A 26,305-nucleotide genomic window follows, 5' to 3' on the forward strand; every position below is an offset into this window, starting at 1 on the left:
ATCATGCAAATGCATTAATAATTTATTCACTGTACAGTCCGCATCCATGACAATAGTGCAACAAAACTAGCATTTGAATGAGTTCCAGCAGTTAGCTGTTTCAAAGTGAAAACGCACAAAAATGTTTTCAGTAAACAACAGAGTGTAGCTGTTAGTAGTGTCAGTATTAAGTTTTCAAAGCTACAATAATTCCAGCACTGTGCCTAAAGTCAATTGAACTTTAGCACTTTATTTCCATTTCAGAAATGTAACATCATCTACTTTTAGTTCTTAATGCCATCTGAGAAGCCAAGCAGTAAAAATATTTTATGAATTATGCCATTTTCTAATAGGCAAACTGATTTAAAATAAAGATAAATTGGTGACACATTCAAATGGTCTCTGTATCAATGGGTTAAGTCAGCATAATTCTAACAATAGTTTTCCTGATGAGAAGCTGGCAGAAGGAAGCCCAACAGCATGAGACATTTTGCAGGGACTCTACAAAAAAGTGTATTATACTTTTATTTTTTAAGATTGGCTTTAAATTTTTTTTAAAGACAAAATTGACTTTGAGAGAGTAATTATGCATGTAATAAGGTAACTATGCATGCACACAGCAAGTTATGGCCATTCACATGTGTAACCTGCTTATTTTCATATGAAATTGTAGTAACTGCACATATGTATTAGGTACACAATGGCATACCTTACTTTTTTTCCCCCCAATTAAAAGTCCTAAATATTTAGACTGTAGAATACATTTTCCTATAAGGAAATGACAACCACATTTTGGACATTAGCTATTTGACAGTACCCCTTTTAAGGTCAGAAAGGAGGATATTTTAGGAAAATCCATTATTCTGAAGTGTTATGTCTTATGTCTCAACTAATGAAACCGAGTTAGAAAATGAGTAGTTCACAGACCAAACCCATCCTTAAAAAAAAAAAAAAAAAAAAAAAAAGTTATAACAAGTAGTAAAGCAACAATGGCTTTGCCTAGATCTCCAGTTACCAACATAGTTCTTTGGCAAGGAATCTCTAATCATGGAATATCACTAACACACTACATTTACAGAAGTAGATTCCTGACTTTTTTTTTTTTTTTAAGGGGTGGAGAAAGGAAAAGGGAGAAGACAGATAATAGCAGCACGCAAAGCAGATGCATCACTTAGCACAGTACACCAAGTAGCCCAATGGCAAAACCTGAAAAGCTTCTGCGGAATCTGAAAAATACATCCAACAACTCAGATTATTCAAGTAAGAAATGCTGTGAAAGCAGGTAAAATACATTTCCTGACTTCCTGCTGTTCCTTATCTTCTCTATGCAAAGCAAAACAAGTGGACTGAGAGGTGACTGTGTTGGCGTGGAAGAGGGAGATCAGCATCTCACTGAACCAGAATTTGTTTTTCCATCAACACTTATTCCTATTATTTAACAGCCACATAGATTTCTTAATGAAGTTATGCTGAATATATGACAAAGGTAACATGAAAAGAAAGTGTCTATCTTGAAGTTTGGCTATATCCCATGGGTTATTTCCAAAAAGAACAAAGGCACAGGTGGTCGAGTGTTTTAATGTGGCCCTTGTTCTTACTCATAAAAAAAATAGGAGCAGATTATAAAAAGAAAGGTTGGCAATGGCTATCCAAGCGTAAAACCTAATTTTCCTGTTTTGTTTTCTCAAAGAGTTCAATTATGTTGGGTCACTGAACACTGAAACGCATGATGGTTCAACATAGTCAGTGACAGAATATCCTGGTTGGCACTTATACACGCAAAGCAGCTTAAATGATGACCCCGTTATAAAAGCAGCATTCTACAGATCAGTTTGGCTTTACAATCCACTAAAAGGCAGCACTTTGGCTCCCAAGGATCATGCTGTACAGTACTCTTATCTTTAGTTTCTTTTTAATATCCCTTTAAATGCATCACAAAGTAGCACAAATGTTTCTGGTGAAGTTGGAATTGGGAGCAGGGAAGGTGTTTTTCATGCTAGCCCCACACATAGGAAAGACGACAGAACAAAAAAAAAAAAAAGAAGAGTTAAATCTGTCCTTCCAGTTTCTGTTTCACAAAAGGCAGTCCCCTCCATAATGGAGAGGACAAGAAGTACGGTTTTCCATTACAACACTGGGAAATACTGATAGCAGGATAAGGAGGGACACAAAATTGAAAGGAAATGGTGGGGAAGTTGTGTGATCTCTCTAAACAATCAATACAAAAGCCTCCCTTTAAATCAATTTAAGCCACAACTGTGGCAAAGTTTACACAACAAACCCAAAATATCATTAAAACTACTGCAAAATTTACTTTCACTGTAAACAACAAAAAAGAGCTCTTTTGAAGTGTGCTTCCCTAACTGAAGTGACTTTCCCTCTAATAATGCTCCCTCCCCACTTTTACTGTATTGTAGTGTAACTTGCTTTCAGTCACCGCATTAGAGTGCAAGACTGTGCTTATAAAAAGGGAAAAATGGTGTTTACATTACTAGCTTTCAGCAGCATACAGGATCTTTAAAATGTCATTAGTACATCACGTTCTTGTACACTAGTGTAGAAGGGTCTCCCAAAGATAAAGGAATGTAGACCAGGTTTGATCTTCTCAGCTAAAGCCATTATTATGTTAAGATCGCCCTCTGCTGTTAAGTCAAGGTCTATTTTTAAGCTACGGAGAGACTTAAAAGGCTTTTTTCCTTTCTGCCTGCGAAAAAGAGTAAAGAGAAAAACTGTTACAATATAGAACAATTTCCTAGTGACCAAGAAATTCCCACCCCCTCCCTTCTATTATCTTTTTACTTACGTATCATCCTCTATGTACTTAATGAGAGTTAAGGCTTTTCTATGAAGGACTAGCAGAAACTGGGCAAGGAAAGTACTCCTCAGAGACAAGCCAGGTTTCAAATGAAAGACCTGTTTAAAATTACAGCAGAAAACTAAATTACATACAACTCAAGTTTCATTCCAGGAATGTGGAAAACTAAAACAGTGAACAAACATATATGTAACTGTTCCTAATTGTGCTAAAGCAAATGTATAATCATGAAAGGATAAATTTTAGACTCTATTTGGACAGATGTGATAAATTAAGCTGTTCTGCCATTCTATTAAGACAAATCATGTTTTTGCTCTTTTTTTACAGTACTTGAAATGGATCAGACTTGAGTGATTATACAATGCTGCAAGTTCAAGCAGTACTATACAGCAATAGGAAGTGTGCCTTGTTCTTCACAACTGGTGTCTAGTATTTTCAATGTTATATTAGTACTGCAAATTAAGCTTGCAGAATTTAATGGTCATCTATTTGTATTACATAGTTACATACGCAGTGTTGTTGTAGCTGTGTTGGTCTCACCTTGTTGCTATTAAACAGACACATTTTAAATGGAGACCAATTTCTAATTCTATACCTGGTTGGGTAACAATCCCATTCTGAGAGGTACTGTCCTAGGCTGAGTGCACCTGAGATTCTCTCTCTTCCCCTGCCCCACGCTTTCACCCCAAAAAAGTCATTGTAGTCATTCCTGGATGCAGTCCCTCCAATAAAGTACTTTCCAGGAAAAGACCACAGCATCATCAAGAATAGCATGTTGGCACAGTACATACTCAGTATTACTTTTTGATTATTATAGTCATAGAATGACAGCTATTTTATAGGAACCTGTAATTAGCAGGTCATTACATTTCTGCACATGTTCAGAGGAATCTCTCTTGTACTACTATTGTGTTTTCAAATAATGCAGGGAAGGATCTATTTGTGTTAAATTATTTGTTATATGAGAATACAGAATTGTTTTTCATCTTTTGCTTGTTCTGAAAGCTGTTACCTGCTCCAGGAAGGCTTTTACTAACGTATCACGATGCAGGACATCTTGAAAAACATTCCTGTGAAGAGACAACAAAGAAAGCATGGCATGTGATAAGGAGGCACTAAATATATTATATTGGTGCCTGGTAATAGCATTATAGTTAAGGGTCTGACAGAATTTAAAACAAATTTAAAAAGTTAGTTTTAGTGAATTATGGTATGGCTTTATTTAAAAAAAAGTTACTTTGGAATGTGAAACGGAACTTTTTCAGTCCAGATGCACTTACCAAAAACCAGGTAAGCCAGTGTCAGCTGTAAATGTACTTAGCTAGATAGTATACTTATTTAATGTTATTCAACCATAACAGATTTGATGGGATGTTATCAGGAATTTCATTGGGATGGCTTGCTAATGAAATACTGAGCAATAGGTAACTCTGAAACCTGTACTTCTGAAGTGTTTTTAAACCTCCTATAACCCATTTCCCAAGAAGAAAACACAAGCGGTTTACCCTGATTGAGTAAAGCATTTACTGAATAAAACAGAACTGTAATTTGCAAGAAAAGGTCCCACAAAATGCAACTACACTGTTATGCTGTCCTAAGCAGTATAATTTTGAAAGTATAAGGATAGTACATACAAATCAGGAGTGAAGCTTTCATCTGTGTGGATAGAGATATCCTGAGCCATCTCTTCATCTGAATTGGCTCTCCAAAACGCTGCCAGCTCAGACCTCATGTATCGCCGTTGGTTATAGATATGTTCATGGCAAGGAGGCATCTGCTTCACTGTGTTGACATCCACATCTATATGTGTAGTAGGATATGGAGCATACATTACTTGACGGTAGGGCAACACAAAGCTTCCAGTTGCATCCTGTTACAGCAAAAAAGAGTTAGAGAAGTCTCCCAGTTACAAAAAAATACACGTATTTGAAACAACATTAATGCACCACTCTTAAGTTTAAAACAGCTTGTTTAAAAGCATTTCATCTTTGGGATGTATGTGTTTATAATTCTAGTTAAACCCCGTTGCAAAACAGGGTGGTTGTTTAAAGTGACAGTATACACATAAAATATAAGTTTTTTTGGAAGGGGTGTTGGAAAATAGTGATGTGCACACCACTGCACTGTTTCATGATAGTCTTGTTGCTGGTAACACGCTTCCAGCAAGTCCCTTGCACGAAATGGCACACCATTCTCATGCTGCATGATGCTTGACATTGACATGAGTTACAAAGCAGTATGGGAAAGGAGAACAGCAACATTACAGCCATGAATGCAGCTTTAAGTGAACAAATACCCTACCAAGTGAATTGAACAGAGGTCAGGAGAGAATATCATACATCATTATACAATATTTATCATGCAGGAAGCATGAAAGCATTTAACTTTAGCCTTCTGAATTTGTGAAGTTTGAGCATGCACAAGTTTGGTTTCCTTAAAAATATTTTCAGTGAAGGGAACATCATTTATCTTCACTCCTTGTAGGAAAGCTTTAGAAATTCTCTCAACACGTAAGTAGATAGTGCACATACTCAGCATTTGAAGTTAAGAACCCTCCCCCGAAGTGTACACTTGCTACTGAGAACAAAGAACTACTTAGTTTACCTAGTTAGGAGGTATCATATCTTAGGCAAACAGGTTGAGCTTTTATTTGGTTTTGATAAAAGGCATTGTTCCCACCCAAACAATATTGGTACTGCTAGGTAAATACAATAAAAATTAAATGTAAAAATGTGGCTCCCTCCGTTCCCTACTCCCCTCCAACAGAAGTCAGAGTGGGCAGGCAGGGGCAGAGCACTGGCTCCATCTTCCTAATGTTCTGGCCAGCACAGCTGAGCTGGCATGGAGGGGGAGGTAACCTATGCCAGATACAGGGCTAGCACAGGTTACTTCCCCTCTGGAGCAAAGGTGATGGTGGGGGGGAAATGGAGGAGAAGGAAAGGAGAGACAAGCATCCAGATTATGGATCTGGGTCCTGATCTGCTCCTGTAGAAGTGCAACTACTCACACAGGGTTTGTGACTAAGTCATAATTAAGCCCTAAACATTTTATTTTTTATCTACTAAAAAATAGTTTCTACTCCCTTTTGACAGTTTAATTTCTAGAATAATCTTATAATAAGGTTCCACAATCTGTCCCTCAACTTCATATCATTTAGCTATAGTTTATCATCATCTGTCAAATTTAGTCTAAAAGCTCCTTGGGACAGGGGCCTCGCAATATTATTTGCCTATGAAGCACCATCCACTCCTTCAGCCCTTCGTAAATATTGTGAAACTATTTTTCTTAGGATGTTGGAGTGCTGGAGACTAACATTCTTTTCTATGAGTCTGATTTAGCTAGCATATGCAATTTTTAAACTCTTGCCTGTATGGGTCCAGGATCCCCCCAAAAGTAGTAAATGTATAGATTTATTCGCAAAGTGAAGGAACAAGGACAAAAACTATTCCTAAAGAGAACCGACAGTACAGAAGAAAAATTAGATGAAATTCTTGCATCCCTAGAAACGGCTTTAAGCCATGGAAATATAGGTAATTATTTATTACTTGTATTACAATAGCACCTAGAAGCTCTAGTCGTAGCCTAGGACCTCACTGTGCTACGAACTGTACAAACAGCAAACAAAAAAAGACAGTCCCTGCCCCATAATGCTCACACTCTAAGTATAAGACAAGAGGCAACAGATGAATACAGACATATAGGAGAAGTCATGGTTATAATATTGGCATCAGGAATCAACAAGTGAAGAGGACAAACTTCTTAAGGCAACAATATATTCAGGTATTTTCAAGTTAAGATGATTATATTAAATTAAGAAGTTGTAAGTGCCTGGATACTGGAGAAAAGATTTTAGAAAAAAAAAAAAAAAATCAAGAAGCACAGTAAAATTGCCTTACCTTGAGCAATCCTTGTACAAAGAGTCCTGATTCATATTTGAAGGAAGATTCATTTCTACAGAGTCTGGAACACTTCCGTTCTGATGGAATAAGAAACAGACACAATGTCCTCACTATCTGCAATACAAAAAGCTTTGTAAAAAATAGGCAGATGTATAGTAAAGAAAGTTTTCATCTTAGAACACAATTCAGTACAGATTTCAAATAACTGATTAGAAAAAAGAATGCTACAATAATGTCAAATAGTTACTGTCAAATACTGACATCTAAAAGTAGAGGTATTAAAATTGAACCACACTGCTCAAGACTATATATCAAATGAAAATAACACAAAACAAATATTAAATGGAACATCCAAGGTGACATAGTTTAATTGTTTACAGTCAAGAAACCCAGAAGTTTAGGTTACCACAGCAACATCAGCTTTGGCCATGTTATACATCCAACATATGATATGCTTTAATAAGTGTTCTAGATGCTCTTCCTCAGAAGATGAGAAAAAGCATGATCCTACTGCAAGGAACATACAATAGAAATAGATAATGAGCAGTTGAATGACACGATGAAACAGAGTAGCAAATCAACGATTTGAGTTGTTCAGCAAATGTCTTGCTCAAAAGATGCTCTTGCTGTAGGAACATTGACTGCTAATGCTCATGTCAGAAAATGCAAAAACCTATTTTAATGATGCAGTAATACGTGTTTTTGCATTTTCAGAAAGACTAATAAACATCACTAATACAGACTTCCTGAAGGCATAAGTATATGTTTATTTTAAGCACTCTATCTAGCTGCACCATTAACAGAAACAGTTGGAGGAGAGAGTATTTAGAAGCGCTGCTGTGGTTGTTACACGATATGCTCTTAACCTGTTTTCAGACATACATTTCCCCAGCTTTTCTTTTTTAAAAAAAATACTGTGTATGCACAGTATTCAATTAAGATGTCCACAATTTTTGCCACTAATTCAGACATTTCATGATATACATACATGCTCCTGCTTCTACACCCCCAAATTATTGCTGAATAGCCCTGTTCAGCAGCTTTTGTGGGAGAGCTCAATCATTTTATTTTTTCCTCTGTTTAGTCTACTTCTCATTTCCTAATAAGAAAGCAGTTTCTAATTGTTGATCTAAGTATTAAGCGCAAAAAAAGAAGAGCAACAGCTCTTTACTAATTAGTTATTTTAAGTATCATGTTTAGAATACATACATATTTTATCCGAACAATTTACATATAGATTATTATTTAATACTGCAGTAGTGCCTCGGACTCCCAGTCATGGAGCAGGATCCTACTGTGCTAGGCACTGTACAAACCAAAAAGATGACTGTACCAGCCCCAAAGCTTACGATAACCATGTCCTCTTGTTGTAAGCTTATTATATTAATATTAGTGGGTATTATACACACCCACTTAAGAGACTGACTCCCAGAACTAAAAAGAAGACTTACAATGAAGGAAAGTTCAATCCTGTAAAATAAACTGGAACTCAATAAGAGGCACACCATTAATTCGAAGCATAATCAAATACAAAGACTGCATGTGGGTTTCTTTCTGATAAATCGAGTTCTCTGAATATATTGCCTCTACAGAGTCACACTGCAGTGTCATGCCATAGTTTCATGAGACAAACAGTAGTAGTAGTAAATATTTACCTTACTGTAGAACCCAGAGGACCCAATACCTATTCTGCTGGGTGCTGTACAGACAGACAAAAGACAACCCCAGCTCTAACAGCAGTGGTACAGGTAGCAGTCATTAATGGCTCATTTGCCTGACACCTAAATGTTCTAGGACTACATGTTACTACAAAGTCCTTCTCAGCTCCTCTCTGACTTAAGGTGCATATTAACAGACCCCCTTTTGGAGGAAGGGCAGAGAGGCAATTCGTCAGGAAAATTCAATTTACTGATAAAGCTATCTTTATTTTCTCCATCACGAGTTGCCTCTGCAATTCTCACTGTAGGAGATTAATTAACAGTATTCACACTACAGGGGGTGGACCAAAGAATGGCTTAATTAAACAGGAATCAAAGTACAGTCCTTCTGACCCAGGCATCTGATATGTCCCAGAAGAATGTAAGACTAATGTTTTGTGAAAGTATGAATTCAACTCCCAGCATCAACCTGCTATTTTAAGAGACACCTTTCTAATAGAGGCACAAGGTGAGTAAAAGAATATCTTTTATTGGATCAACTTCTGTTGGTGAACACGACAAGCTTTTGAGCTGCACGGAATTCTCCTTCAGGTCTGGATGCCTTTGTGTAGCTCAAAAGCTTATCTCTTTCACCAACAGAAGTTGATCCAATAAATGATATTACCTCACCCTCTTTGCGTCTCTAATATCCTGGGACCAACGCTGCCACAACATCATGCCAATAACCTTTCTAGTAGGGACTCTCAATCCATCTGAAACGGGCACATCTGCATAACTGTAATCAATTTGTACATACAAATCCATTCAGAAACCCTCAGAGTTGAAGGGCTTTCTCCATTTCATTTTTCCAAAAACAGCTGAGCAGGTTTTCTAAAAGTATTATTCTTTTAAATATGTAGATATGCAGGGTGGATTTGATTTAAATCAAATTGATTTAAATCACTAGTCAGGAAGATTTGATTTAATCATAGTTTTCTACATAAAAGTGCATTCTTGTTGGTTGTAATAACCTTAATACATATTCTTCACAACTCAGAGATAGATGTAGGTTTCATTTTTAGAAGGTACACCCTATACATTTTTAAACAGCAATTTATTTTGACAACTTTTCAGATGAGTTTTACAGCTATATCAGAAAATGAATGAGTGTTTGGTTATTTCATTTACCAAAGGTAACAGAAGCAGATATTTATGAAGTCATTGGGAGGTGAACTATCTCCAATTCAACAGGTTAATCATTAATATTTGGAGGATTTTCTTGCCATGCTGTATTAGGAGGCGAACATCACCAGACAAACATTTAAATTGTTTTATTTAACTAACACAACAACATTAAGTATTCTGGATTTTTTTCTTCAATAGCAAGCAAACAAAACAAGCATATGTCCCTCGCTTCTCACATATATCTCCAGACTTCTTCTCCTTGTCCAGATCTATTATGCCCCCAACAATCTTCTTATTCACTGAACTTTTGAAACTTTGCACTTTTAGAGAGAGGTAAGGGATTGACTCTGTGTACACAAATTTTCTGAGGGACAATAGAGTTGAGGTCTGTTATTTCTCACCTCTATATATTATTTAAAAACATTTTTGCTGTTAACAAGCACGTTACCTCTGGAGACACAAATCCACAGTTGAGAAATGCTAAACTAAGCATCTCTGATGGTATCTTCTAGACTGAACACTAAGTCCCACTGGGTAGGTAGAAAGATTAACCTAAATAATCTACACAGAAACCTGTGGAACCCTATAAGATTGGGTCCCTAATCCATGAACTATTGGAATTCATTTACAAAACTTTTCTTAAACATTACATGAATATATTCTCATACTATAAAATTAAAATTTATAATCCCTATTCCCTGATGAGATAAGATACATTATAGCTCAAAGATAAGACTATCTTTAGACAGATTTTTTCCTCAAAAAGCATTTGATAAAAAAAATCCAATTTAAATAAAAAATATCCTTTTTTTTTTTAATTAAAAAAAATCATTGATTTTTTTTTATCCACCCCGTAGATATGTAATCACCTGACAAGTTAGTAGGCTTAGGAAGAAACAGTTACTTACTGTAACTATGGTTCTTCTAGATGTGATGCAGACATGTATTCCATTTAGGTGCGCATGCGCCCAGCCCACCAGAACTGGATAAGTGTGCCTAGCAGGTGGCATTGGTGCCTCATGGCCATAGCTACATGAGGTGGTACTGCCCCAACCCTCCCTCAGTTCCTTTGCACCTGTCTAATTTTCAAAAGGTGGTAGGTGTGGGGAGAAGGCAGTTTGCCATAGGAGTCTGCAACCGGTTATTCTTCTGACTAATGGTAGCCACCACTGAGAAGGCATAAAGAGGAATATCCTGATATTCCTGGCCTTCTGCCTTAGTCCTCTTCCGTTAAGGCAGCATTCAGCCAATGCTTCCTATACTTTGTGATTGTGGAGGTGTAGGTAGCATAAAGCAAGCATCCTTTTGATAAGTTAGTTCCATAGACACTCCAGACAGCAAACATGCCAGTCTACCAATGGATATCTTGCTATTGTAGGACTCAAATTTTATAAGTTTGCATCTGCTCTTTGGATCTTTCATGAAACCCAGATCTCCACTGAAACCCAGAACCTAACTGAGTTTACTGACCAAGTCACTAACAGAATTCAGTTAGTCCTGTTATTTTTCACATTAAATTATTTAAAATGTGTTATTTATTTATGATGAAGGCTATGAGGATCATGGGGGAACTGCAGCACAGAACAGAAGTGCAAGGAGAAATCAAAGAACTAAGGGTGGGGCTCTAGAAAGTTTGCATCTTACATACGCACAAGTGACTCATAACAGTTTGATGCTCATTAGATATTGTGTAAATGCAATTTGTGATGCAGCAGCACAGCAAGTTTTACTCTGCAGTTGGGTATTCAATATGACAAAACTATGCATAGATTGATTTATTTAGATAAACCTCATTGCCATGGCTGAATTGCTAAATGTTAATCCAGATGCCATCAGTTTATGCATCTGGCTAATAAAAAAAATCTAATCCCCTAAAACTATAGCCTCATTTTCCATAATTTCATATGCACAATAAAATAAATTAGTTGCCAAGAACTGTCAGAATACAAATGATAAATTATTTTTCATACTCAATTACCAGTGCAACAATCATACAAATAAAAAAGGTCAATAGCAATACAGTGCTGCTCCCTCCACACCAAATATATTTGTGGGAAATGTAAAATATTATTCAGTTAAATTTTATTTCTCATTAATTGCCACTTTTACATTACTGCAGATAATCTTCTGACAGTCCAAATACAGTAATCAGAATCCAATTTTGAGAATTATAAAATGCATTTACCTTATTAACTTTCTCTGCACTGCTACCTACAACCACAGAGCAACCACAAGTCTGTAGGTGTGAACTGATGGCACTGCAGATTAAAACAAAATACAGATTAATAAACACAACAGACTACTCCAAAACAAGTGCTTCAACATAATTCTACATGCAGAAATGCAAAACAAAACAAAAAAAGCAGGCTTCGAACAGACTTTTCTTTACTTACATTACTAGACCTTTGGATTTCCATAATGTCTAAATTTTAGTTCAATTCATTTAAGAAATCGCAATCTGATTTTTAAAATATTACTATGAAGCCATCCTGGCTGAACTGAATTAAGTTACGGGAGGGCTAACTCAGTTATGGGTTTAGTGTCTAAGAGTATAAGGTAATTTATTTAAGATAAGCAAAAGTAAAATTATACCTTCAAATTAAGGGAACTTGAATTATACTATGATTAAACAGCTTTCATTGGTAAAGGAATATAGGCACTACAGTAAGGTTCTGAGTCTTGTTTCTTTCAATTACTAAAACACATCACGGCTTTGATCCCACAAGCATCTGCTACCACATATCTCAGTACAAAAACCACCACCACCACCACCTCAGGATCTAAGGTAGCACACAACACTGAAGAGTTCTTTGTATGTATGTATGAATATATTTCTGCAGTTGCATTTTGGAGTTCCATAAGGATGCATGACTGTGCTTAAGTTACACGGTCAGAATTAGTATGGTCACTTTGTCAAGTCCAATTTTTATTCAATGAACCAAAAAAAAAAAAAAAAAAAAATCCAAAATATATACTGAAGCCATGATAAGTTTAAAATTTTAATCTGGCAAAAGCCAGGAAGCTCCCCTATTCCTCAAGGGCATAACTGTGAGTAGTGCAGCACAAGAAGCTCAGCTGAACAGGCTATTTGCAATGTATAGCTCTGGTGCATACACCACGTTTGTTTACTGAATCAGTTATAATGCAGCTATTCAGTAATGAGAATATACAGCGAACAAGTGCTATTCTCTGTACCTAGATCTTAATCAAAAACAAAAGAGCGAGGTACTGTTATTTGTTGTACCAGAGCCATACTAATAGAATGCTGCATTATCACAGGACCAATTTCTCTTGATGTGTATTGGTGGAAAGCAATTCACCTACAATAAACCATCTAGTGATATGCACTCAATGTACAACCGTGGTCTATAAAATCATGACTGGTGTGGAGAAAGTAAATAAGGAAGTGTTATTTAGTCCTTCTATAAACACAAGAACTAGGGGTCACCAAATGAAATTAATAGGCAGCAGGTTTAAAACAAACAAAAGGAAATATTTCTTCACACAACACACAGTCAACTTGTGGAACTCTTTGCCAGAGGATGCTGTGAAGGCCAGGACTACAACAGGGTTAAAAAAAGAACTAGATAAATTCATGGAGGATACGTCCATCAATGGCTATTAGCCAGGATGGGCACGGATAATGTCCCAAGCCTCTGTTTGCCAGAAGCTGGGAATGGGTGACAGGGGATGGATCACTTGGTGATTACCTGTTCATTCCCTCTGAGGCACCTGGCATTGGCCACTATCAGAAGACAAGATACTGGGCTAGATGGACCTTTGTCTGACTCAGTATGGCCATTCTTATATATTTCTAAAAGCTAACTTGCCTCAGGATTAAAAACCTAGATAAATCCTTGCAACAAAATGCTTTATGAACTCTAAATGCTATGAAACTGCTAGGTATTAACAACATAGTCAATATTTTAATTTGTGTAGTACTGTGGGTGTTTGGTGCTGTACAACACAGTGACAGTTCTGTGAGCTAGGGACTATCTAAATTCACCAGGCAATTACACAGAGACTTTTTGAGGAATGACAGACGATCAATGAAAGCCATTAAAGATGGGAGCGTATGTGATTTCCTAACACAAGAGACATTTGTTTACTGATTTACTAATGGTCAACTATTTTTATGTTAAAGAAAATGGAAGAATTAAACATTCTGAGTACAGAAGAATGTGCATAACGTTTATGGATTTGTCATTCTTTACCTGTGACTTTAACCCATGACTTTTTCTAAACTTCCTGTGACATAACCACTACCTGACTTACTGTGTTAAGAAACTCAAAACCCTTTGTCTATGTACCCCTATATACTTTTAACAGTTTCCAGGCTCCTGTGCCATTTTCAAAGTAATATAACCCTTATCAATTAATGCTTTATCTAAGCATGTCATTTCAGTGATAAGGAACAGCTGTCCTATACTCATGCCAAAATGGGTTGACAGATCATCACATAAATTTTAAGAGCCATCAACCCATGACCATTCATTTAAAATGGAAACAATCTTAATGATATCACTTAGGCAGACATATAAAGAAGCGCTACCAGCACTAATGTCTCCTCACCCCAAATTAACCCTTAGCCACCAATGCAACTAGACTGCAGAATTGGATTTTTTTTTTTATTATTTTGACATATATTGATGTTTATTTTTAAGCATTTTTTCTATTTAAATTTTCACATTGGTGGGAAATTATGGGGAGGGGGTGTCAGACAACAATTATTTAATGACAAAAGATATCGAGATTCAAAAAGTTAAAGCTTTGTAACCAGTAAAACACAAATTGTCAACATTTCATGTCAAAATATACAAATCAAAAATCAAATCAAATGCTTGCAAGTTCTCAAACAGCATTTTTCTTACTTGCCTATCTGTAAATTTTGATCATCATTGATAGACAGATTTTTTTGCTGCTTTGTGCATAACTGGAGAAACTGACATTTACCAATAAAAATCTAATCCTTCCAAGCCTAAACACAACCAATTAAGAGACACTGGCATCATTTACTTTTGAAGTGGTTTCACAACAGCATAAAACAGAGAACAAGACCGTACTTGAGGAGAAAACCTTCATGGCAACTGTCCCCAATGTCATCATCATTTAACACTGTGTCACTTATCTGGAGTGCAAAGGAACAGAAAGAAGGGTTAGATGACGTGGTGTAACAAGCCATATTAAAAACATTTTATTTTGGATTTTTAATTATATGTGGTGATAGCTTAAGTGAATCCTAAACAATCTCAGTTTCACAATTGTGAGGAATCAAGCACGTTTAAGACTCTCAAAAATACAGCTCTTCCTGTTTTAAGCCATTAACTTCTGAAGGAGGTCAACAGATATTAAGAGACATCTAATCCATTTCCCCCCAGCTCAACCACTACTGATATCTTGTTCCCAACAGTATATTTTTAGTGCTTCAATCAAAATATTTTAAACTGGCCCATGTAATGGTGTTTCCTCTCCTGTCCAGGAAAGGATTATTCCACATTCTAACAGATCTCACCATTAAAACTCTTTCCCCTAATATTAATTTTATTTGATGAATTGTCCTTTCCTTTCCCTTTTTAAAAAAGCATAATACAGTTGACAGCCAATTTTGCTAAGTGTTGATCAAAAATTATCGCTACTGCTCAGATATTTATGAGAAACTGCTATTAGTAAAAATACTGTTTAGGAGAGTTTCCTGTGCCAACAGTTAAAGAGCATAATGACTTATGGTATCAATGATTTATTTTACTAAAGGCAGGATTAATAAGAGCGGCATAGTTGCTTCCTTTTCTAAAAGCAGCAAACATAAGGACTTACATCTATTTTTTCTGGAACACTGTGGGATTTCATAGATGAAAGAAGTTCCATTACAGGAATAACTTCTCCTGTCAGCATTGGAATGATGCTTTGGCCCTGTGCAATAAATAACATGTTGTGAAATAAAAACATAGCATGCAGTATAGAAAGCTACTAGTAACAGAAATTTTTAACACTAAAGACAGAACAATTTTAGCTTTTTTATTTTTTGGTGGGGAGGTTGGCAAGATCACAAGACTAAAAAGGAGCAGGAAATTGATACATATGTTTTTCAGTATTGCTCATCAAAAATAGCCAACTGGAAACAAGCAGCTGACCCAGTAACAAGAATGTTTATAATTCGTTTCAAGGCTTTTCCACTAAATACCCAATCAATTTGGCTGACTTGGACAGGGTAGATCTAGAAGTATTATATTTCGAAAAGTGCATGTTTTAAGAGACAAGGAGACCAACAGATACAGACTCATTAGCTAGATTAGCATCAGAATCAAAGGATGATTTCTCTGGTCTTATACTTTGCAACAAGCTCTAGGGTTGTGCTTTCACATGTATTGCTTCAGAAACCAAATTCTCTTTGTAATCTCAGCCACTAAGTCTATAACGACTTCTCTCTTGGATAGTTACAAGATAATAGTAACCAAGCATCAGTTCTCTGACCCAGCTGACTAATGACCTAGCAAAAATCTACCCATGAGTAAACCTGGGTAGAAGAGAATAAATGTAAGGAAGCTGCTACCTTTGGAGAACATCATGCTCGAGTAAGTGGCCTCCCCATTTCTGAAAGGTAATATTCTTCACAGATTTCCACTTTACCCATAAAGCGACGGGGGATATAATTTCCTTCAATTTGGTCAGAGCTTCCACCATCTTATCTTCACAAAGACTGCCTCCTGTGCATGGCAGCTCACTCTGCTAGTCCAAAAATATATTCCTGGATCCCAAAAATAAACAGCAGTACCGACTTCACCAGTTCCAGTAATAGCTTTCTGATGGTATGCCATATGCATCAGTCAGTCTCTCTTACCTGATCCTCCATTCTCTCCGTGCTTTCCAAGACAATCTTCTGGAAATGTTCTTGCCTCTCCTGAGCAAGAGAAGCAGTTAATTTTCACAAAAGTTATAAAAGCTCCAGTATTTGGCTATACAATTATGCACCCATCAGTCAACTGGTAAACTTTCTTCCCTGTAGAGTCACACTTCTTTAATTCACATTTTGATGTTCAATGCATTTTCCTTTACAGAGCTATTTTGTGGCAAATACTACCCTCCCTGCACCCGCCCCCCTTAAACCTCTAACTTTCCAGGGGAGGTGGGAGAGGGCTAAAATAAAACAAAAATATCCTTCACTATCTGATCAAGAAAATACCAGATTAATCTGTCTCATGGTAAATAAAGATACTGAATTCAGCATAGCTGAATTTTACTTAGTTGTTTCACTGCAAAAGGAGTAAGTAGTTCCATCCTAACAAAAAAAAGGGAAAAATGCAAAAAAGAGGAAACTTTTTTGCTTTTGGGAAGGGGATTTGTTCCATATCTTTAGATACTGGCACATCTTCAATACATGAACTGTTCTAGAACTAAATATTGCAGACATCCATAGAAACGTCAAGGTACTTCACCACAGGATACAGAAGAGGTCACACCAAAAATTCAACGAGAACTCTGGTAGCTTCAAGTCATCAGAACCTCAGTAGCAAATATGATGATGAACATAATCATTTACAAAAATTCAGCATAATATGGCAATTCAATTCAACAATTCAGCATAACATAATATGCTATAAAAACTTGTTCTGAGTATGCCGTTCATTAAGGCCAACATTCTAGGCAATGAAGATTCTCCACATTCCAGAGATGTCTTCTTATAGAAACTGAAGAGTTGCCACAGCTTTCACAGGTTTACTCATTAGTCTCCTGTGACTGAGCTACTCAAGGCTGATCAATTGCGGAACAGAAAGCTTACATAACTCCTCAGAATAGATGAAGAAAGAAACAAGTTAGAGTAGATTTCCTCCTGCCAATGATAAAACCTAAATGAATCTGAAAAAAGTGCCTGTGAATAACAACATTGGTGCTATATAGATCCTTTAAAGGCACTTCCCCTCCTTGACTTAGGCTTCAAAGAGAAATAACTTCTTTGACAAACAAGATTCTTGGTTTAAAAAAAAAAAAATTGAAACTGAACAAATGACTATGATCCCTTTTCTCTTTTGAAATACAGCTGCTAGGAATTATTGGACAAACACATAACACTTCAAATATCTAGCTTTGTAAAAGCTAAATGGAATGGCTTCTAAAAGTTGCTTGTCTATGTCCATCATTCTAAACATTGCTCTGCATATATCTGAATCTAAGTGGATATTCCAATGTAGGAGCCATTTCAAATTCGTAGCGAGTTTCTCCCTCCTAATACAATCTGGTTGGAGCTGCTGACCATCCTATCACAGAACTCTTGATAACCTGGAAGACATGGTATCTGGTAGGAATGCCAACACACGCTGGTGGCATCAATTAAGGCAAGACTTTGAGACATTTGTTTTCCATTTTAACCTGGCATGTTGGGTTGATTGATAACTGATGTAGAAGTCTGCTTTTGCTCCAAGAGCCACAGTATTACGCATTTTCCCATTTTAATAATTTATGTTTAAATGTTATATTATTATGCCCAGAAACTGTCAGGCACTGGTTTCTAAAATGTATATAATGCTACATTTGTAAACTACATATTTAGAGCATCTATCACTGAGGTCTCTCTATTGGGGGCAAGGATTGAGCTGGGATAGAGATAACTTACGTAGAAGGGCTCATAACTGCTCAAGAAAAAACAAGGATAAATCACTTTCTTTCAGAGCTTAGCACTCTACTGCTGACTGAGCCTGTCTGTTCCAAGAACAGCAGATGGGAAAACAAATAAATAAAGTCAAAGATCTCACAACTAGATTTTTGGGGTTGACGGAACATTTTCTGTAAGTTCCAGTGCAGCTACAACTCCATGATTTCATCATGAAATCTTTAAATCTGTGTATCAGGAAACAAATATATGACTACTTATAAAAATAAAGTTCATGTTGAATTTGATCATTTTGTCTCAAAAAGATCAAAGCATAGAAACCAAAGCTAAACATAAAATGAAGAAAACATCTGTCCACAAGCACAAGACCATGATAAACATAACTAATATATGGTTGTTACAGAATTAACTGCTAAAAAACATATTTGAATTTTGGGAGATACGACTGGGCATGAAATATTTGGGACATTGCCCTCATCTAGGAAAAATGAGAGTTTAAATGCCTATTCTTCCTTTAAAAAAAGGAGTACTTGTGGCACCTTAGAGACTAACAAATTTATCTTTTCTTTTTGCGGATACAGACTAACATGGCTCCTACTCTGAAACCTATTCTTCCTTTGTAAATCTGACAAAAATATCAAGACTAGATGTGCTGGAAGACAAACTTCCACAGGTTATCCTATGGAATCAATAAGTTGAGTACTCTGACAAAATGGGAATTAGGAAATAAATTACTTGTGTCTCCTACCTCAAAAATAGAATCAATTAACTTTTAAGAGGTGCTCTTTTATAATTTTTTTTTAAATTGTCTAGGTCCTAGTACACAAGATAAAACTAGAATTCTCCCCTCCACATCAGACAGACACTTTAAAACAAAGTCAAAGCTTACCACTTTTTCAAGCAAAATTATAAGATGCTTATTAGCTGTGAAGCACTAGGATTCTCTTGCACAACAGAATTACACTGAAACAACTTTTACTGTATTAAGATAAAGCAGCTTTTTCTTTTTTCTAAAGGACATTCAGTCTGCAAAGAAGCTTTTACAGCAAGACTGGAACTGAGTTATGTAATCCTTGAACACAATTTGAAAAATAAAACTGCCTTTGGGATTCCAAATGAACCGTACTTGCATTAAGTGGGAACTTGTGTCTTGAATCCTTGCTTTTTGTTATGAAAGTGTGTTTTTTTCATTTCCCTTGGTTCTGTTACTTTTATGCAATGTTCCTGTTTTATTCTAAAAGTTCATATTTTCTTATCATTTTAAGTACTTACGTTAGGGTTTTTGAGATATATTGATGACTATGTACAGTGTGTTAAGACTCTGTATATGGATTCAGCTTACTCAGCTTTTCTTGTTTTGGGATCAAACACACTAATAGCATCTTTCCAAGAGGTGTTGAGGACTTACAGATCCAAGTACCTTTAAAGGCACATATACATTTTTTTTAGCTGGTGCTTCCGTCCAACACAGGGAAATTACACATTTTTTTTGTGCCCACAGTGTTTTATTTTATAAAAATAAAAGCAACACAATTTTTATAAGCATGGGGAGGTAAAAAATGTTTCCATAGGAGGCTAGCATCAACTGAGTAGAACTGTAGGGGACCTCAGGCAAGTCATTACCAGCCCTGATAGAAGTTGCATGTTCTCAGGTGCAGGCCCTAAATTTGGTAGCATTAGACTCAATTTTTAACATACAACTTCAGCAGTTGTATTGAGGTAGAGATATTATTTATATATCTACGAGAGCTTGTTTCTTGGATTGTTATGTAATGTGACTCAGGGAGATTGTTGCCTTAACAAAACATATACCTATTTTCTATACAATGCTAGTTCTCGAACTGTGTTGATTAAAGGTATTGCCAGGTTTTTAACATTTGGTTGCAATGAAGAACAAACCTACCTTATGCATCCATATTCTTCCTTTCCTTATAATATTCGTTAACCTATCAACACACACTCTGTGAAGAGGAAGATAGAAGCCAAGTTCACTTTGTGGAAGTATAATTGATAGTCCATAAGTACTTCTGTCCCCATTCCAGTTTCCATCAAAGATTAATGACACAATAATTACTCCTTTTTCTGCCAAGACAAAAAACTTCACATCTATTGCTCCACTCTCTGCATTCCTAAGAATTTCCCCATTCAATGTGTGATTTGCAAGAAAAGTTATTTCTCCATCACTGAGAAGCATCTGTTCTGTCTTTGGGGCCCAGATGTGTCTGACTCTAGGTCCAAGAATATTGTCCCAGTAGGCAAAAGTAGCAGCTAGTAATGGTGAGTCCCCATTCAATGAGATCTCTGTCTTGGCAACTGCAGGAGAAGGAGGTGGACAGAGAGTTGACATGACTGCTTCTTAACTGTCACATCGTAGAGATTTTTTCCATCACCTAGAAAAAAAGTTTTAAAAGAGAAAATAGTGAGATTAGCACTGGTTATTAGTTTGCCCCTTTTCTTCTTCACTAAACAGATGACAGACAAGTTTTGATTTCTACCTTATGCATTTGGGATTCTATTCTAATCTCCGTGTATGGATGAAGTCTAAAAGCACACTTTTGACTTAAGTATAGTTGTGTGCAAAAGTCTATTACATACCAGTGGGATAATGAAATAAATTCGGTGCTTGAATTTAAAGACCTAATTGTTGACTAAGTCTCTTTCAATTCCCTTTATAAATACACTAAAACCAATTCGTTTAAATCAAATGAAGCTACAGCTAATTTTTGAGAAATTACATATATCTTGAATATTTTCATGAAACTCACAAATCAAGTTTACGTGCCAGACACTTAATTTACAGTGTTGATTTCAAATTAGAAAGCTGTAAATCTTGACCATTTTGTGTTATTTTGTAAATGATAGTATCTAGATACTATTACAACAATTTATAAATGCTATTTAATAAATACAGATAACACACACCATTATTAACGGATAGACGTTGGCATACATCGTCTCCCTGCCCCGCTCACAAACAAAAGAATAATGAAGTTAAAACCACGATTGATTTAGCGAGGAGCCAAAACTTCCCCATATAAGAAAGAAAGGTCCTTTCTGAGCAGAAACCTATCACTCAACCACCAAAGCGTCTCTCCTGAGTTACAATAGTTATCTATATCCTGCAACTTCTGCACGAGCATCAATTGCTAGTACTTTTTATAATGTACAACTGAAGAAGTTTCTTCCACAAAAGTCAGATTGTTTTATTCACCTCTGCAAAAAAATATTATAAGTGCTTATACACTTAAAAAATAGCACGTTTGCTTAAGTATTTTCTGGTCCTGCATGGAGAACCATGCAGGCAGATCTATGAGTCCTTGCAGTTTTCAGAGTATGACTGGAGCTTAAAAGAAGAAAAACATTCATTTTCTAAGTTCAAATTCTTAAGACAGAACACATAGCATAAGGACAGATGCACTTCTTAGATACTGGTGAGAGACTATTGTCTCACCCCCCCAAAGTGTCAAACTGTACATGCCTCAAAATGTAAATAATTTTAGGAAATACAGACTTTTTTGTATTTGGACTACATATACATTTGAGGTGTGCAAGAGATAAATCATATATTCAACTGCAACATTCTGCATAGAGCCTGTAGGAAAGACACCAGCATATTCCAAAGAGAAAACTAAAGACTCTGAAGTTTAAGGTTGCTTGCCACAGAACTTGAATTGGGATTGAGGGGAAACAGATGTTTTATAAACTGTAATCAATCAAGCCTCAAAACGTGTATAAAGCAGGTAAATCAGGGTTCACTTCACAAATATGCTGGACTTGCTGAGTTCAACAAAATGAGGATCAACATATTAAAAATAATGGTGAGTCAGAAACAAATCCCTCACAATGGAGAAGAACGTAAGATAGCAGGATATTAGCAGTACTAATGGAATATTGACAGTACCAACCTTAGGCATTTATTAAATTACTACTGAATTTTTTTCATTCTTAAAGCACAAGACCCTAAGTTATCCGGGTGCTGACTACTGACTCTTTTTTGAACAGCTCTAGTGCTTTCTGGTTTTAGTGACTTTTGCAAATTTCAGACTGCTTTTCTCTTTCATCCTACCATCTACAATCAGATCCATTTTATTTAAAACATAACACTTGAGTGGCTTATTATCATTACAGCTGGCTGAAAAAAAAAAACCCCAAAACTTTTTCACAAAAAAAGTTTTTGACCAGCTCTAGTTGTAATATTTTTGCACTAACTGTATATTAAACAAAATTTTAACTTATCCCAAGTGTTTGTCTCTTCCCTCTACCCTAAGTTTGTCTACAAGTGAAATGCTGAACCGCTGCTGTAGCACTTCAGTTACTCCTGAGAGTACTCTGCGCAAAGATTAAAAATTCTCCACCAAAAAAAAAAAAAAAAAAATTCTGCATGCAATATTTTAAAATTCTGCAAATTTTATTTATCAAATAAATTTGGAAGCTCCAGCATGGCATTGGGGAGCACAAGCCACTGGCTGCAGAGATGTGGGAGATCACTGTGCAGCTCCCCCACAGACATGGACTCAGCAGTGAGGTTGCACCCTACCTTGTTACATCGCAAGGACTAGGCCTGTCCCAGAAACACTCTAGAGCCCTGCCCCTCTGTGCCAGGTGCACCAGGTGTGGTCAGGGAGACTCAGCAGGGAAGGATCCAAGTGTGGAGGGATTGAGGTGGGGGTTGAGAGGGTTCTGTGTGGGGTAATCTGGGTGCAGGCAACTCAGGATCAGGTGCAGGGGGGATCTGGATGCACAGGGGCTTGTTGCGGGGTTCTGAGTGCAACGGTAATGGGACTCTGCAGAGGTCCAGGTAAAGGTGGTTGGGGCTCAGTGGGGAAGGGTATAGAGCTCGGCAGGAGGGTGTGGGGGGCACACTGGCAGGGGTCCAGATGCAGCTGGTTGGGACTTGGTGGGGTGGGGAATCTGGGTGCGGGTGGCTTGTCTGGGTGGTCCAGGTGCAAGGGGAGTGGGGCTCATGGGTGGGGTTTCTGAGTGTGGGGGGGTGAGGCTTGACAGGAGGGTCTGGGTATGAAGGGATACGGACGCACGGGGGTTGGGTGAATGGGGGAGCAACTACCTGTATAGGGATCTGTCCCTGTTCAGCTGAGGAGCGATAGGTGCAGAAAGCAGGGGTGAGATGGGGTGTGAGTTTGCAGAGCTTCCTTCAGCCGTGAGAAAAATCTGGGGGTGGATCTCGCCCGGCCCCAGATGCTGTACATGGGAAGAGGAAGTCCTGTCCTCCCCAGCCCTAGCAGCTGAGCCTGGTGCAGAGTAGGAGCCACCAGCCGGGTCTTCCTCCGTCCCTCCTCCTGCTCCACAGTGATTTACCTCTCTGCCGGCTGCCCTGGGCCCCCGAAACATACTGTTGCGGAGGGCTGCATGACCGCTCTTGTGGCTTCTCTGTCAAAAAGTCATTTTTCTGCAGGGAAGCAAAGAAATCTGCGGTTGGACATAAATTCTGCGCAAGCGCAGTGGTGCAGAATTCCCGCAGGAGTAATTCAGTGTACTCTACCTATGCCAAAGGGAAGGGGTTCTCCCACTGGTGTAGATAATCAACCTCCCTAGAGGGCACGTGAAAAATCCGCACCCCAATTGACATAGTTAAGTCAATTAAATTTTCTACTGTAGACCAGGCCTCTATCTGGGAGTCTCTTCCTTTCTGTATTCCACTATCTATTGTCATTTATTCTACAATAGCAGTTCCATCTCTCCATTCCACTCCCTTTTCCTGTGTTGTGTGCACTTTACCTTTCAAACTCTCCCTCTAGTTTTCCCAAAAAAATCCCCTTTCTTTTCTCATAGCCTGAGTCTCTTCATTTTCTAGAAGGGTGTACTGACTTAAACCATAGCAATTTAAATCACCAATTTTAATAAGTATTTAAATAATAAATCTTAATTCAGTTTTGCATTTGTATGTTAGTTATTTTCCTAAAGAAAGATTTATTCTCATTGGTTGGTAACTATTAAACCGTATTGATTAAAAACAAAATATAGCCTTTGCACTAAACTTGGTGCTTCTTAATGTTAACCAGGATACACCATATTTATACACATTTACATTATTTAACATAACTTACATTTATTCATATTATTTTATACATTATGTTGTTAGAAAATGGTGTATGATGCATTTTTTACTTGATTAAATTCTCTAATGGAAATGCAAATTAATTTATTTTTAAATGCTGTTTTTGTGCATTTTAAGTGTACCAGATACATAAGAAAAAAGTTTATCAAAACATTTTGCATTTAAAACTAACATTTATTAAACAAAGGAATTATTAGCTGTCGTTGGTGAACTGAATTGATTGGTTCTGTTCACCATGTTCTCCAAGATTTTAGAACTATTAGATCTCATCCTTACACCTAATTTTTATTCAGAGATTGGAAAACAAGTTTTCTTGCTTCTTCAACTCACAATTGGTTTTTAATAAACTACTCATTGAACTAGCTGAATTAACTGAAATGAAGAAAACACTCTCTCTGCACCAGCAGAAGAGGTTACTGCTGTCAAAAAACTGGCAAGTGATTTTCGCCAGTACTGTGGTTGGCCTTTCTTTAAAGCACAGTAGCAAACACATACTTTGCTTAATATTATTTTTTGTATTTAATTTAAATTTTAATACATTGTAACACTGTTAGGCCTTAACATAGGTTGTCAATTTCAAATTTAATTCTGAAGAGGTTTATTTTTTAAATAAAATCTATATTTAAACAGAAAAAATTTAGATTGAACTAAAAACCAAATTTTATTTTATTTTTTAAAAGGAGTGACGCTACCGAGCTAGAATGGAGAGGCTGGCTAACAGGTTATTTTGACTGGCATGAAATCTGCAAAGGTCAAGCAAATGTTTACCCAAGAAGGAGAAGAAAGGCACCACAGCGCAAAAGGAGGAAGCGGTGTGGAAGTTACTACTGCACAGCCTGTGAGACGGATCCCTCCTTACCCCAGTGTCAAAACCACAGAGAGGTGAAAACACAAGCTACCAAATGCAATGACAGACGTTACTGGAGAAGGAGGCGAGGCAGGCCACTAAGGCGGTGTGGGTAATGACCACAGGCAGGCAACAGAGCCATGTGCCCCACTAATACCACCACCCACCTCCTGTGTGTCTCATTTCACCTCTCAACGGCACTTTGCAAAGGCGGTCACGAGCACGACCCCGGCTTCTCAGACGGAGAAACTGAGGCACGGGCGGGTGACGTGAGGTGCACAAGGTCACCCACCAGGCTAGTGGCCGAGCCAGGGACAGATCCCAGGTCTCCCGTCGTGCCCCAGTCCAGGGCTTGGTCCACCGAGCCCTCACTGCCTCCCTGTAACTCCCCCTCACACAGCCACCCGCCCCCGTCCCCATAACCGCCCCTTCCCCCCCGGCTCTCGGGTGCAGCCCCAGCTGCGCGACGAGCCGCCCGGCTCCACGGCCCCGCCAGCTGAGAGGCTCCCTGTGTGCCTGAAGACAACAGCCACAACGTCCCCTTCAGCCCCCCGGGGGGACGGACGGACCGACTCGCCCCCGTTATCCGCCCCCGCACCCTCACCTGCGCAGCCGCACACCCCTCAGCCGCGCACCGTAACCGCCACACCGTACGGACAAACAAGCCACGCTCGCGGCCGGCCTCAAATCCCCTCGCGCATGCGCCTCCGCCTTCCCCCACCCCCGCGGCCCCGTCTGTCTCGCTCGCGCCCCCGCGCTGGCAGCGGTGCCGCGCGGGCTCCCCCCGCCCCCCTCCCGGCGCATGCGCGCGAGGGGAGGCGAGAAGCCAGTCTGTGCACGTGAGCGTGCTGCTGTTGGCGCTGCAGAGTGGCAATGCACGTGTGCAGAGCCGCCTGTGGCTGCACGGTCATGGGGGAAGGGGGAGAGGTTACTTTGTAGCACTGATTTTTGCAAACCCTCAGCTTTCAGCCCCTGCCCACCATAAAACTATGTTAGTTCCTAATTCATTAAAAAGAACGGGTACTTTTTACTTGCCTCGCGGATTTTGACTTTAGGTAGCACTTACCTCACATTTTCAAGCTTTTCTCTCAATGCCTTTTGCTTTTTTTAAAATGAAAATCCCAAGTAATCCTATGCAGCCCTTCACACGAGGAGCTTGTTTTAGGTCTTCATGCACTACTATGACACAAATACAATAACACAGTCAACACCAAGCATTCAAAACTCATAATTGCCTTAAAAACACATTTTTATTTGATGTC

The 26,305-nt window shown here is 37.9% G+C and overlaps 1 protein-coding gene across 6 annotated transcripts; it reads right to left on the minus strand.

Moving 5' to 3' along the window:
• Nucleotide 1: 1 nt before the first annotated feature.
• Nucleotides 2-25,736, minus strand: C9orf72 (C9orf72-SMCR8 complex subunit). Of its 6 annotated transcripts, XM_077817743.1 has the most exons (12): nucleotides 25,648-25,687; nucleotides 23,437-23,527; nucleotides 20,024-20,510; nucleotides 16,354-16,413; nucleotides 15,330-15,425; nucleotides 14,579-14,643; nucleotides 11,701-11,773; nucleotides 6,691-6,807; nucleotides 4,429-4,664; nucleotides 3,807-3,864; nucleotides 2,783-2,892; nucleotides 2-2,683 (listed from the first exon to the last, which is right to left on the minus strand). In XM_077817743.1, the coding sequence occupies exons 3-12, from the start codon at nucleotides 20,465-20,467 to the stop codon at nucleotides 2,497-2,499; spliced, it is 1,446 nt and encodes a 481-aa protein (XP_077673869.1). In that variant the 5' UTR covers nucleotides 20,468-20,510; nucleotides 23,437-23,527; nucleotides 25,648-25,687; the 3' UTR covers nucleotides 2-2,496. The 6 variants fall into 6 exon arrangements, 4 of the variants coding, with proteins under 4 accessions (XP_077673869.1, XP_077673867.1, XP_077673868.1 ...); XM_077817741.1 differs by lacking the exon at nucleotides 23,437-23,527 and having other exon boundaries at nucleotides 25,648-25,736; XM_077817742.1 differs by lacking the exons at nucleotides 23,437-23,527; nucleotides 25,648-25,687 and adding an exon at nucleotides 23,186-23,393.
• Between the last annotated feature and the right edge of the window lie 569 nt (nucleotides 25,737-26,305).

This window comes from Eretmochelys imbricata, chromosome 5 (genome assembly GCF_965152235.1).
Source record: "Eretmochelys imbricata isolate rEreImb1 chromosome 5, rEreImb1.hap1, whole genome shotgun sequence".
NCBI lineage: Eukaryota > Metazoa > Chordata > Testudines > Cheloniidae > Eretmochelys > Eretmochelys imbricata.

Excerpts from the sequence above, each read along its gene's own strand:
- C9orf72 (XM_077817741.1), bottom strand. The coding sequence starts at position 20,467 with ATGTCAACTCTCTGTCCACCTCCTTCTCCTGCAGTTGCCAAGACAGAG. Across the intron at positions 11,774-14,578 it reads CATGAAGGTTTTCTCCTCAA|TGCCATCAGTTCACACCTAC; the intron begins GTACGGTCTTGT and ends TTTAATCTGCAG. Across the intron at positions 4,665-6,690 it reads TTGTACAAGGATTGCTCAAG|GATGCAACTGGAAGCTTTGT; the intron begins GTAAGGCAATTT and ends TTGCTGTAACAG.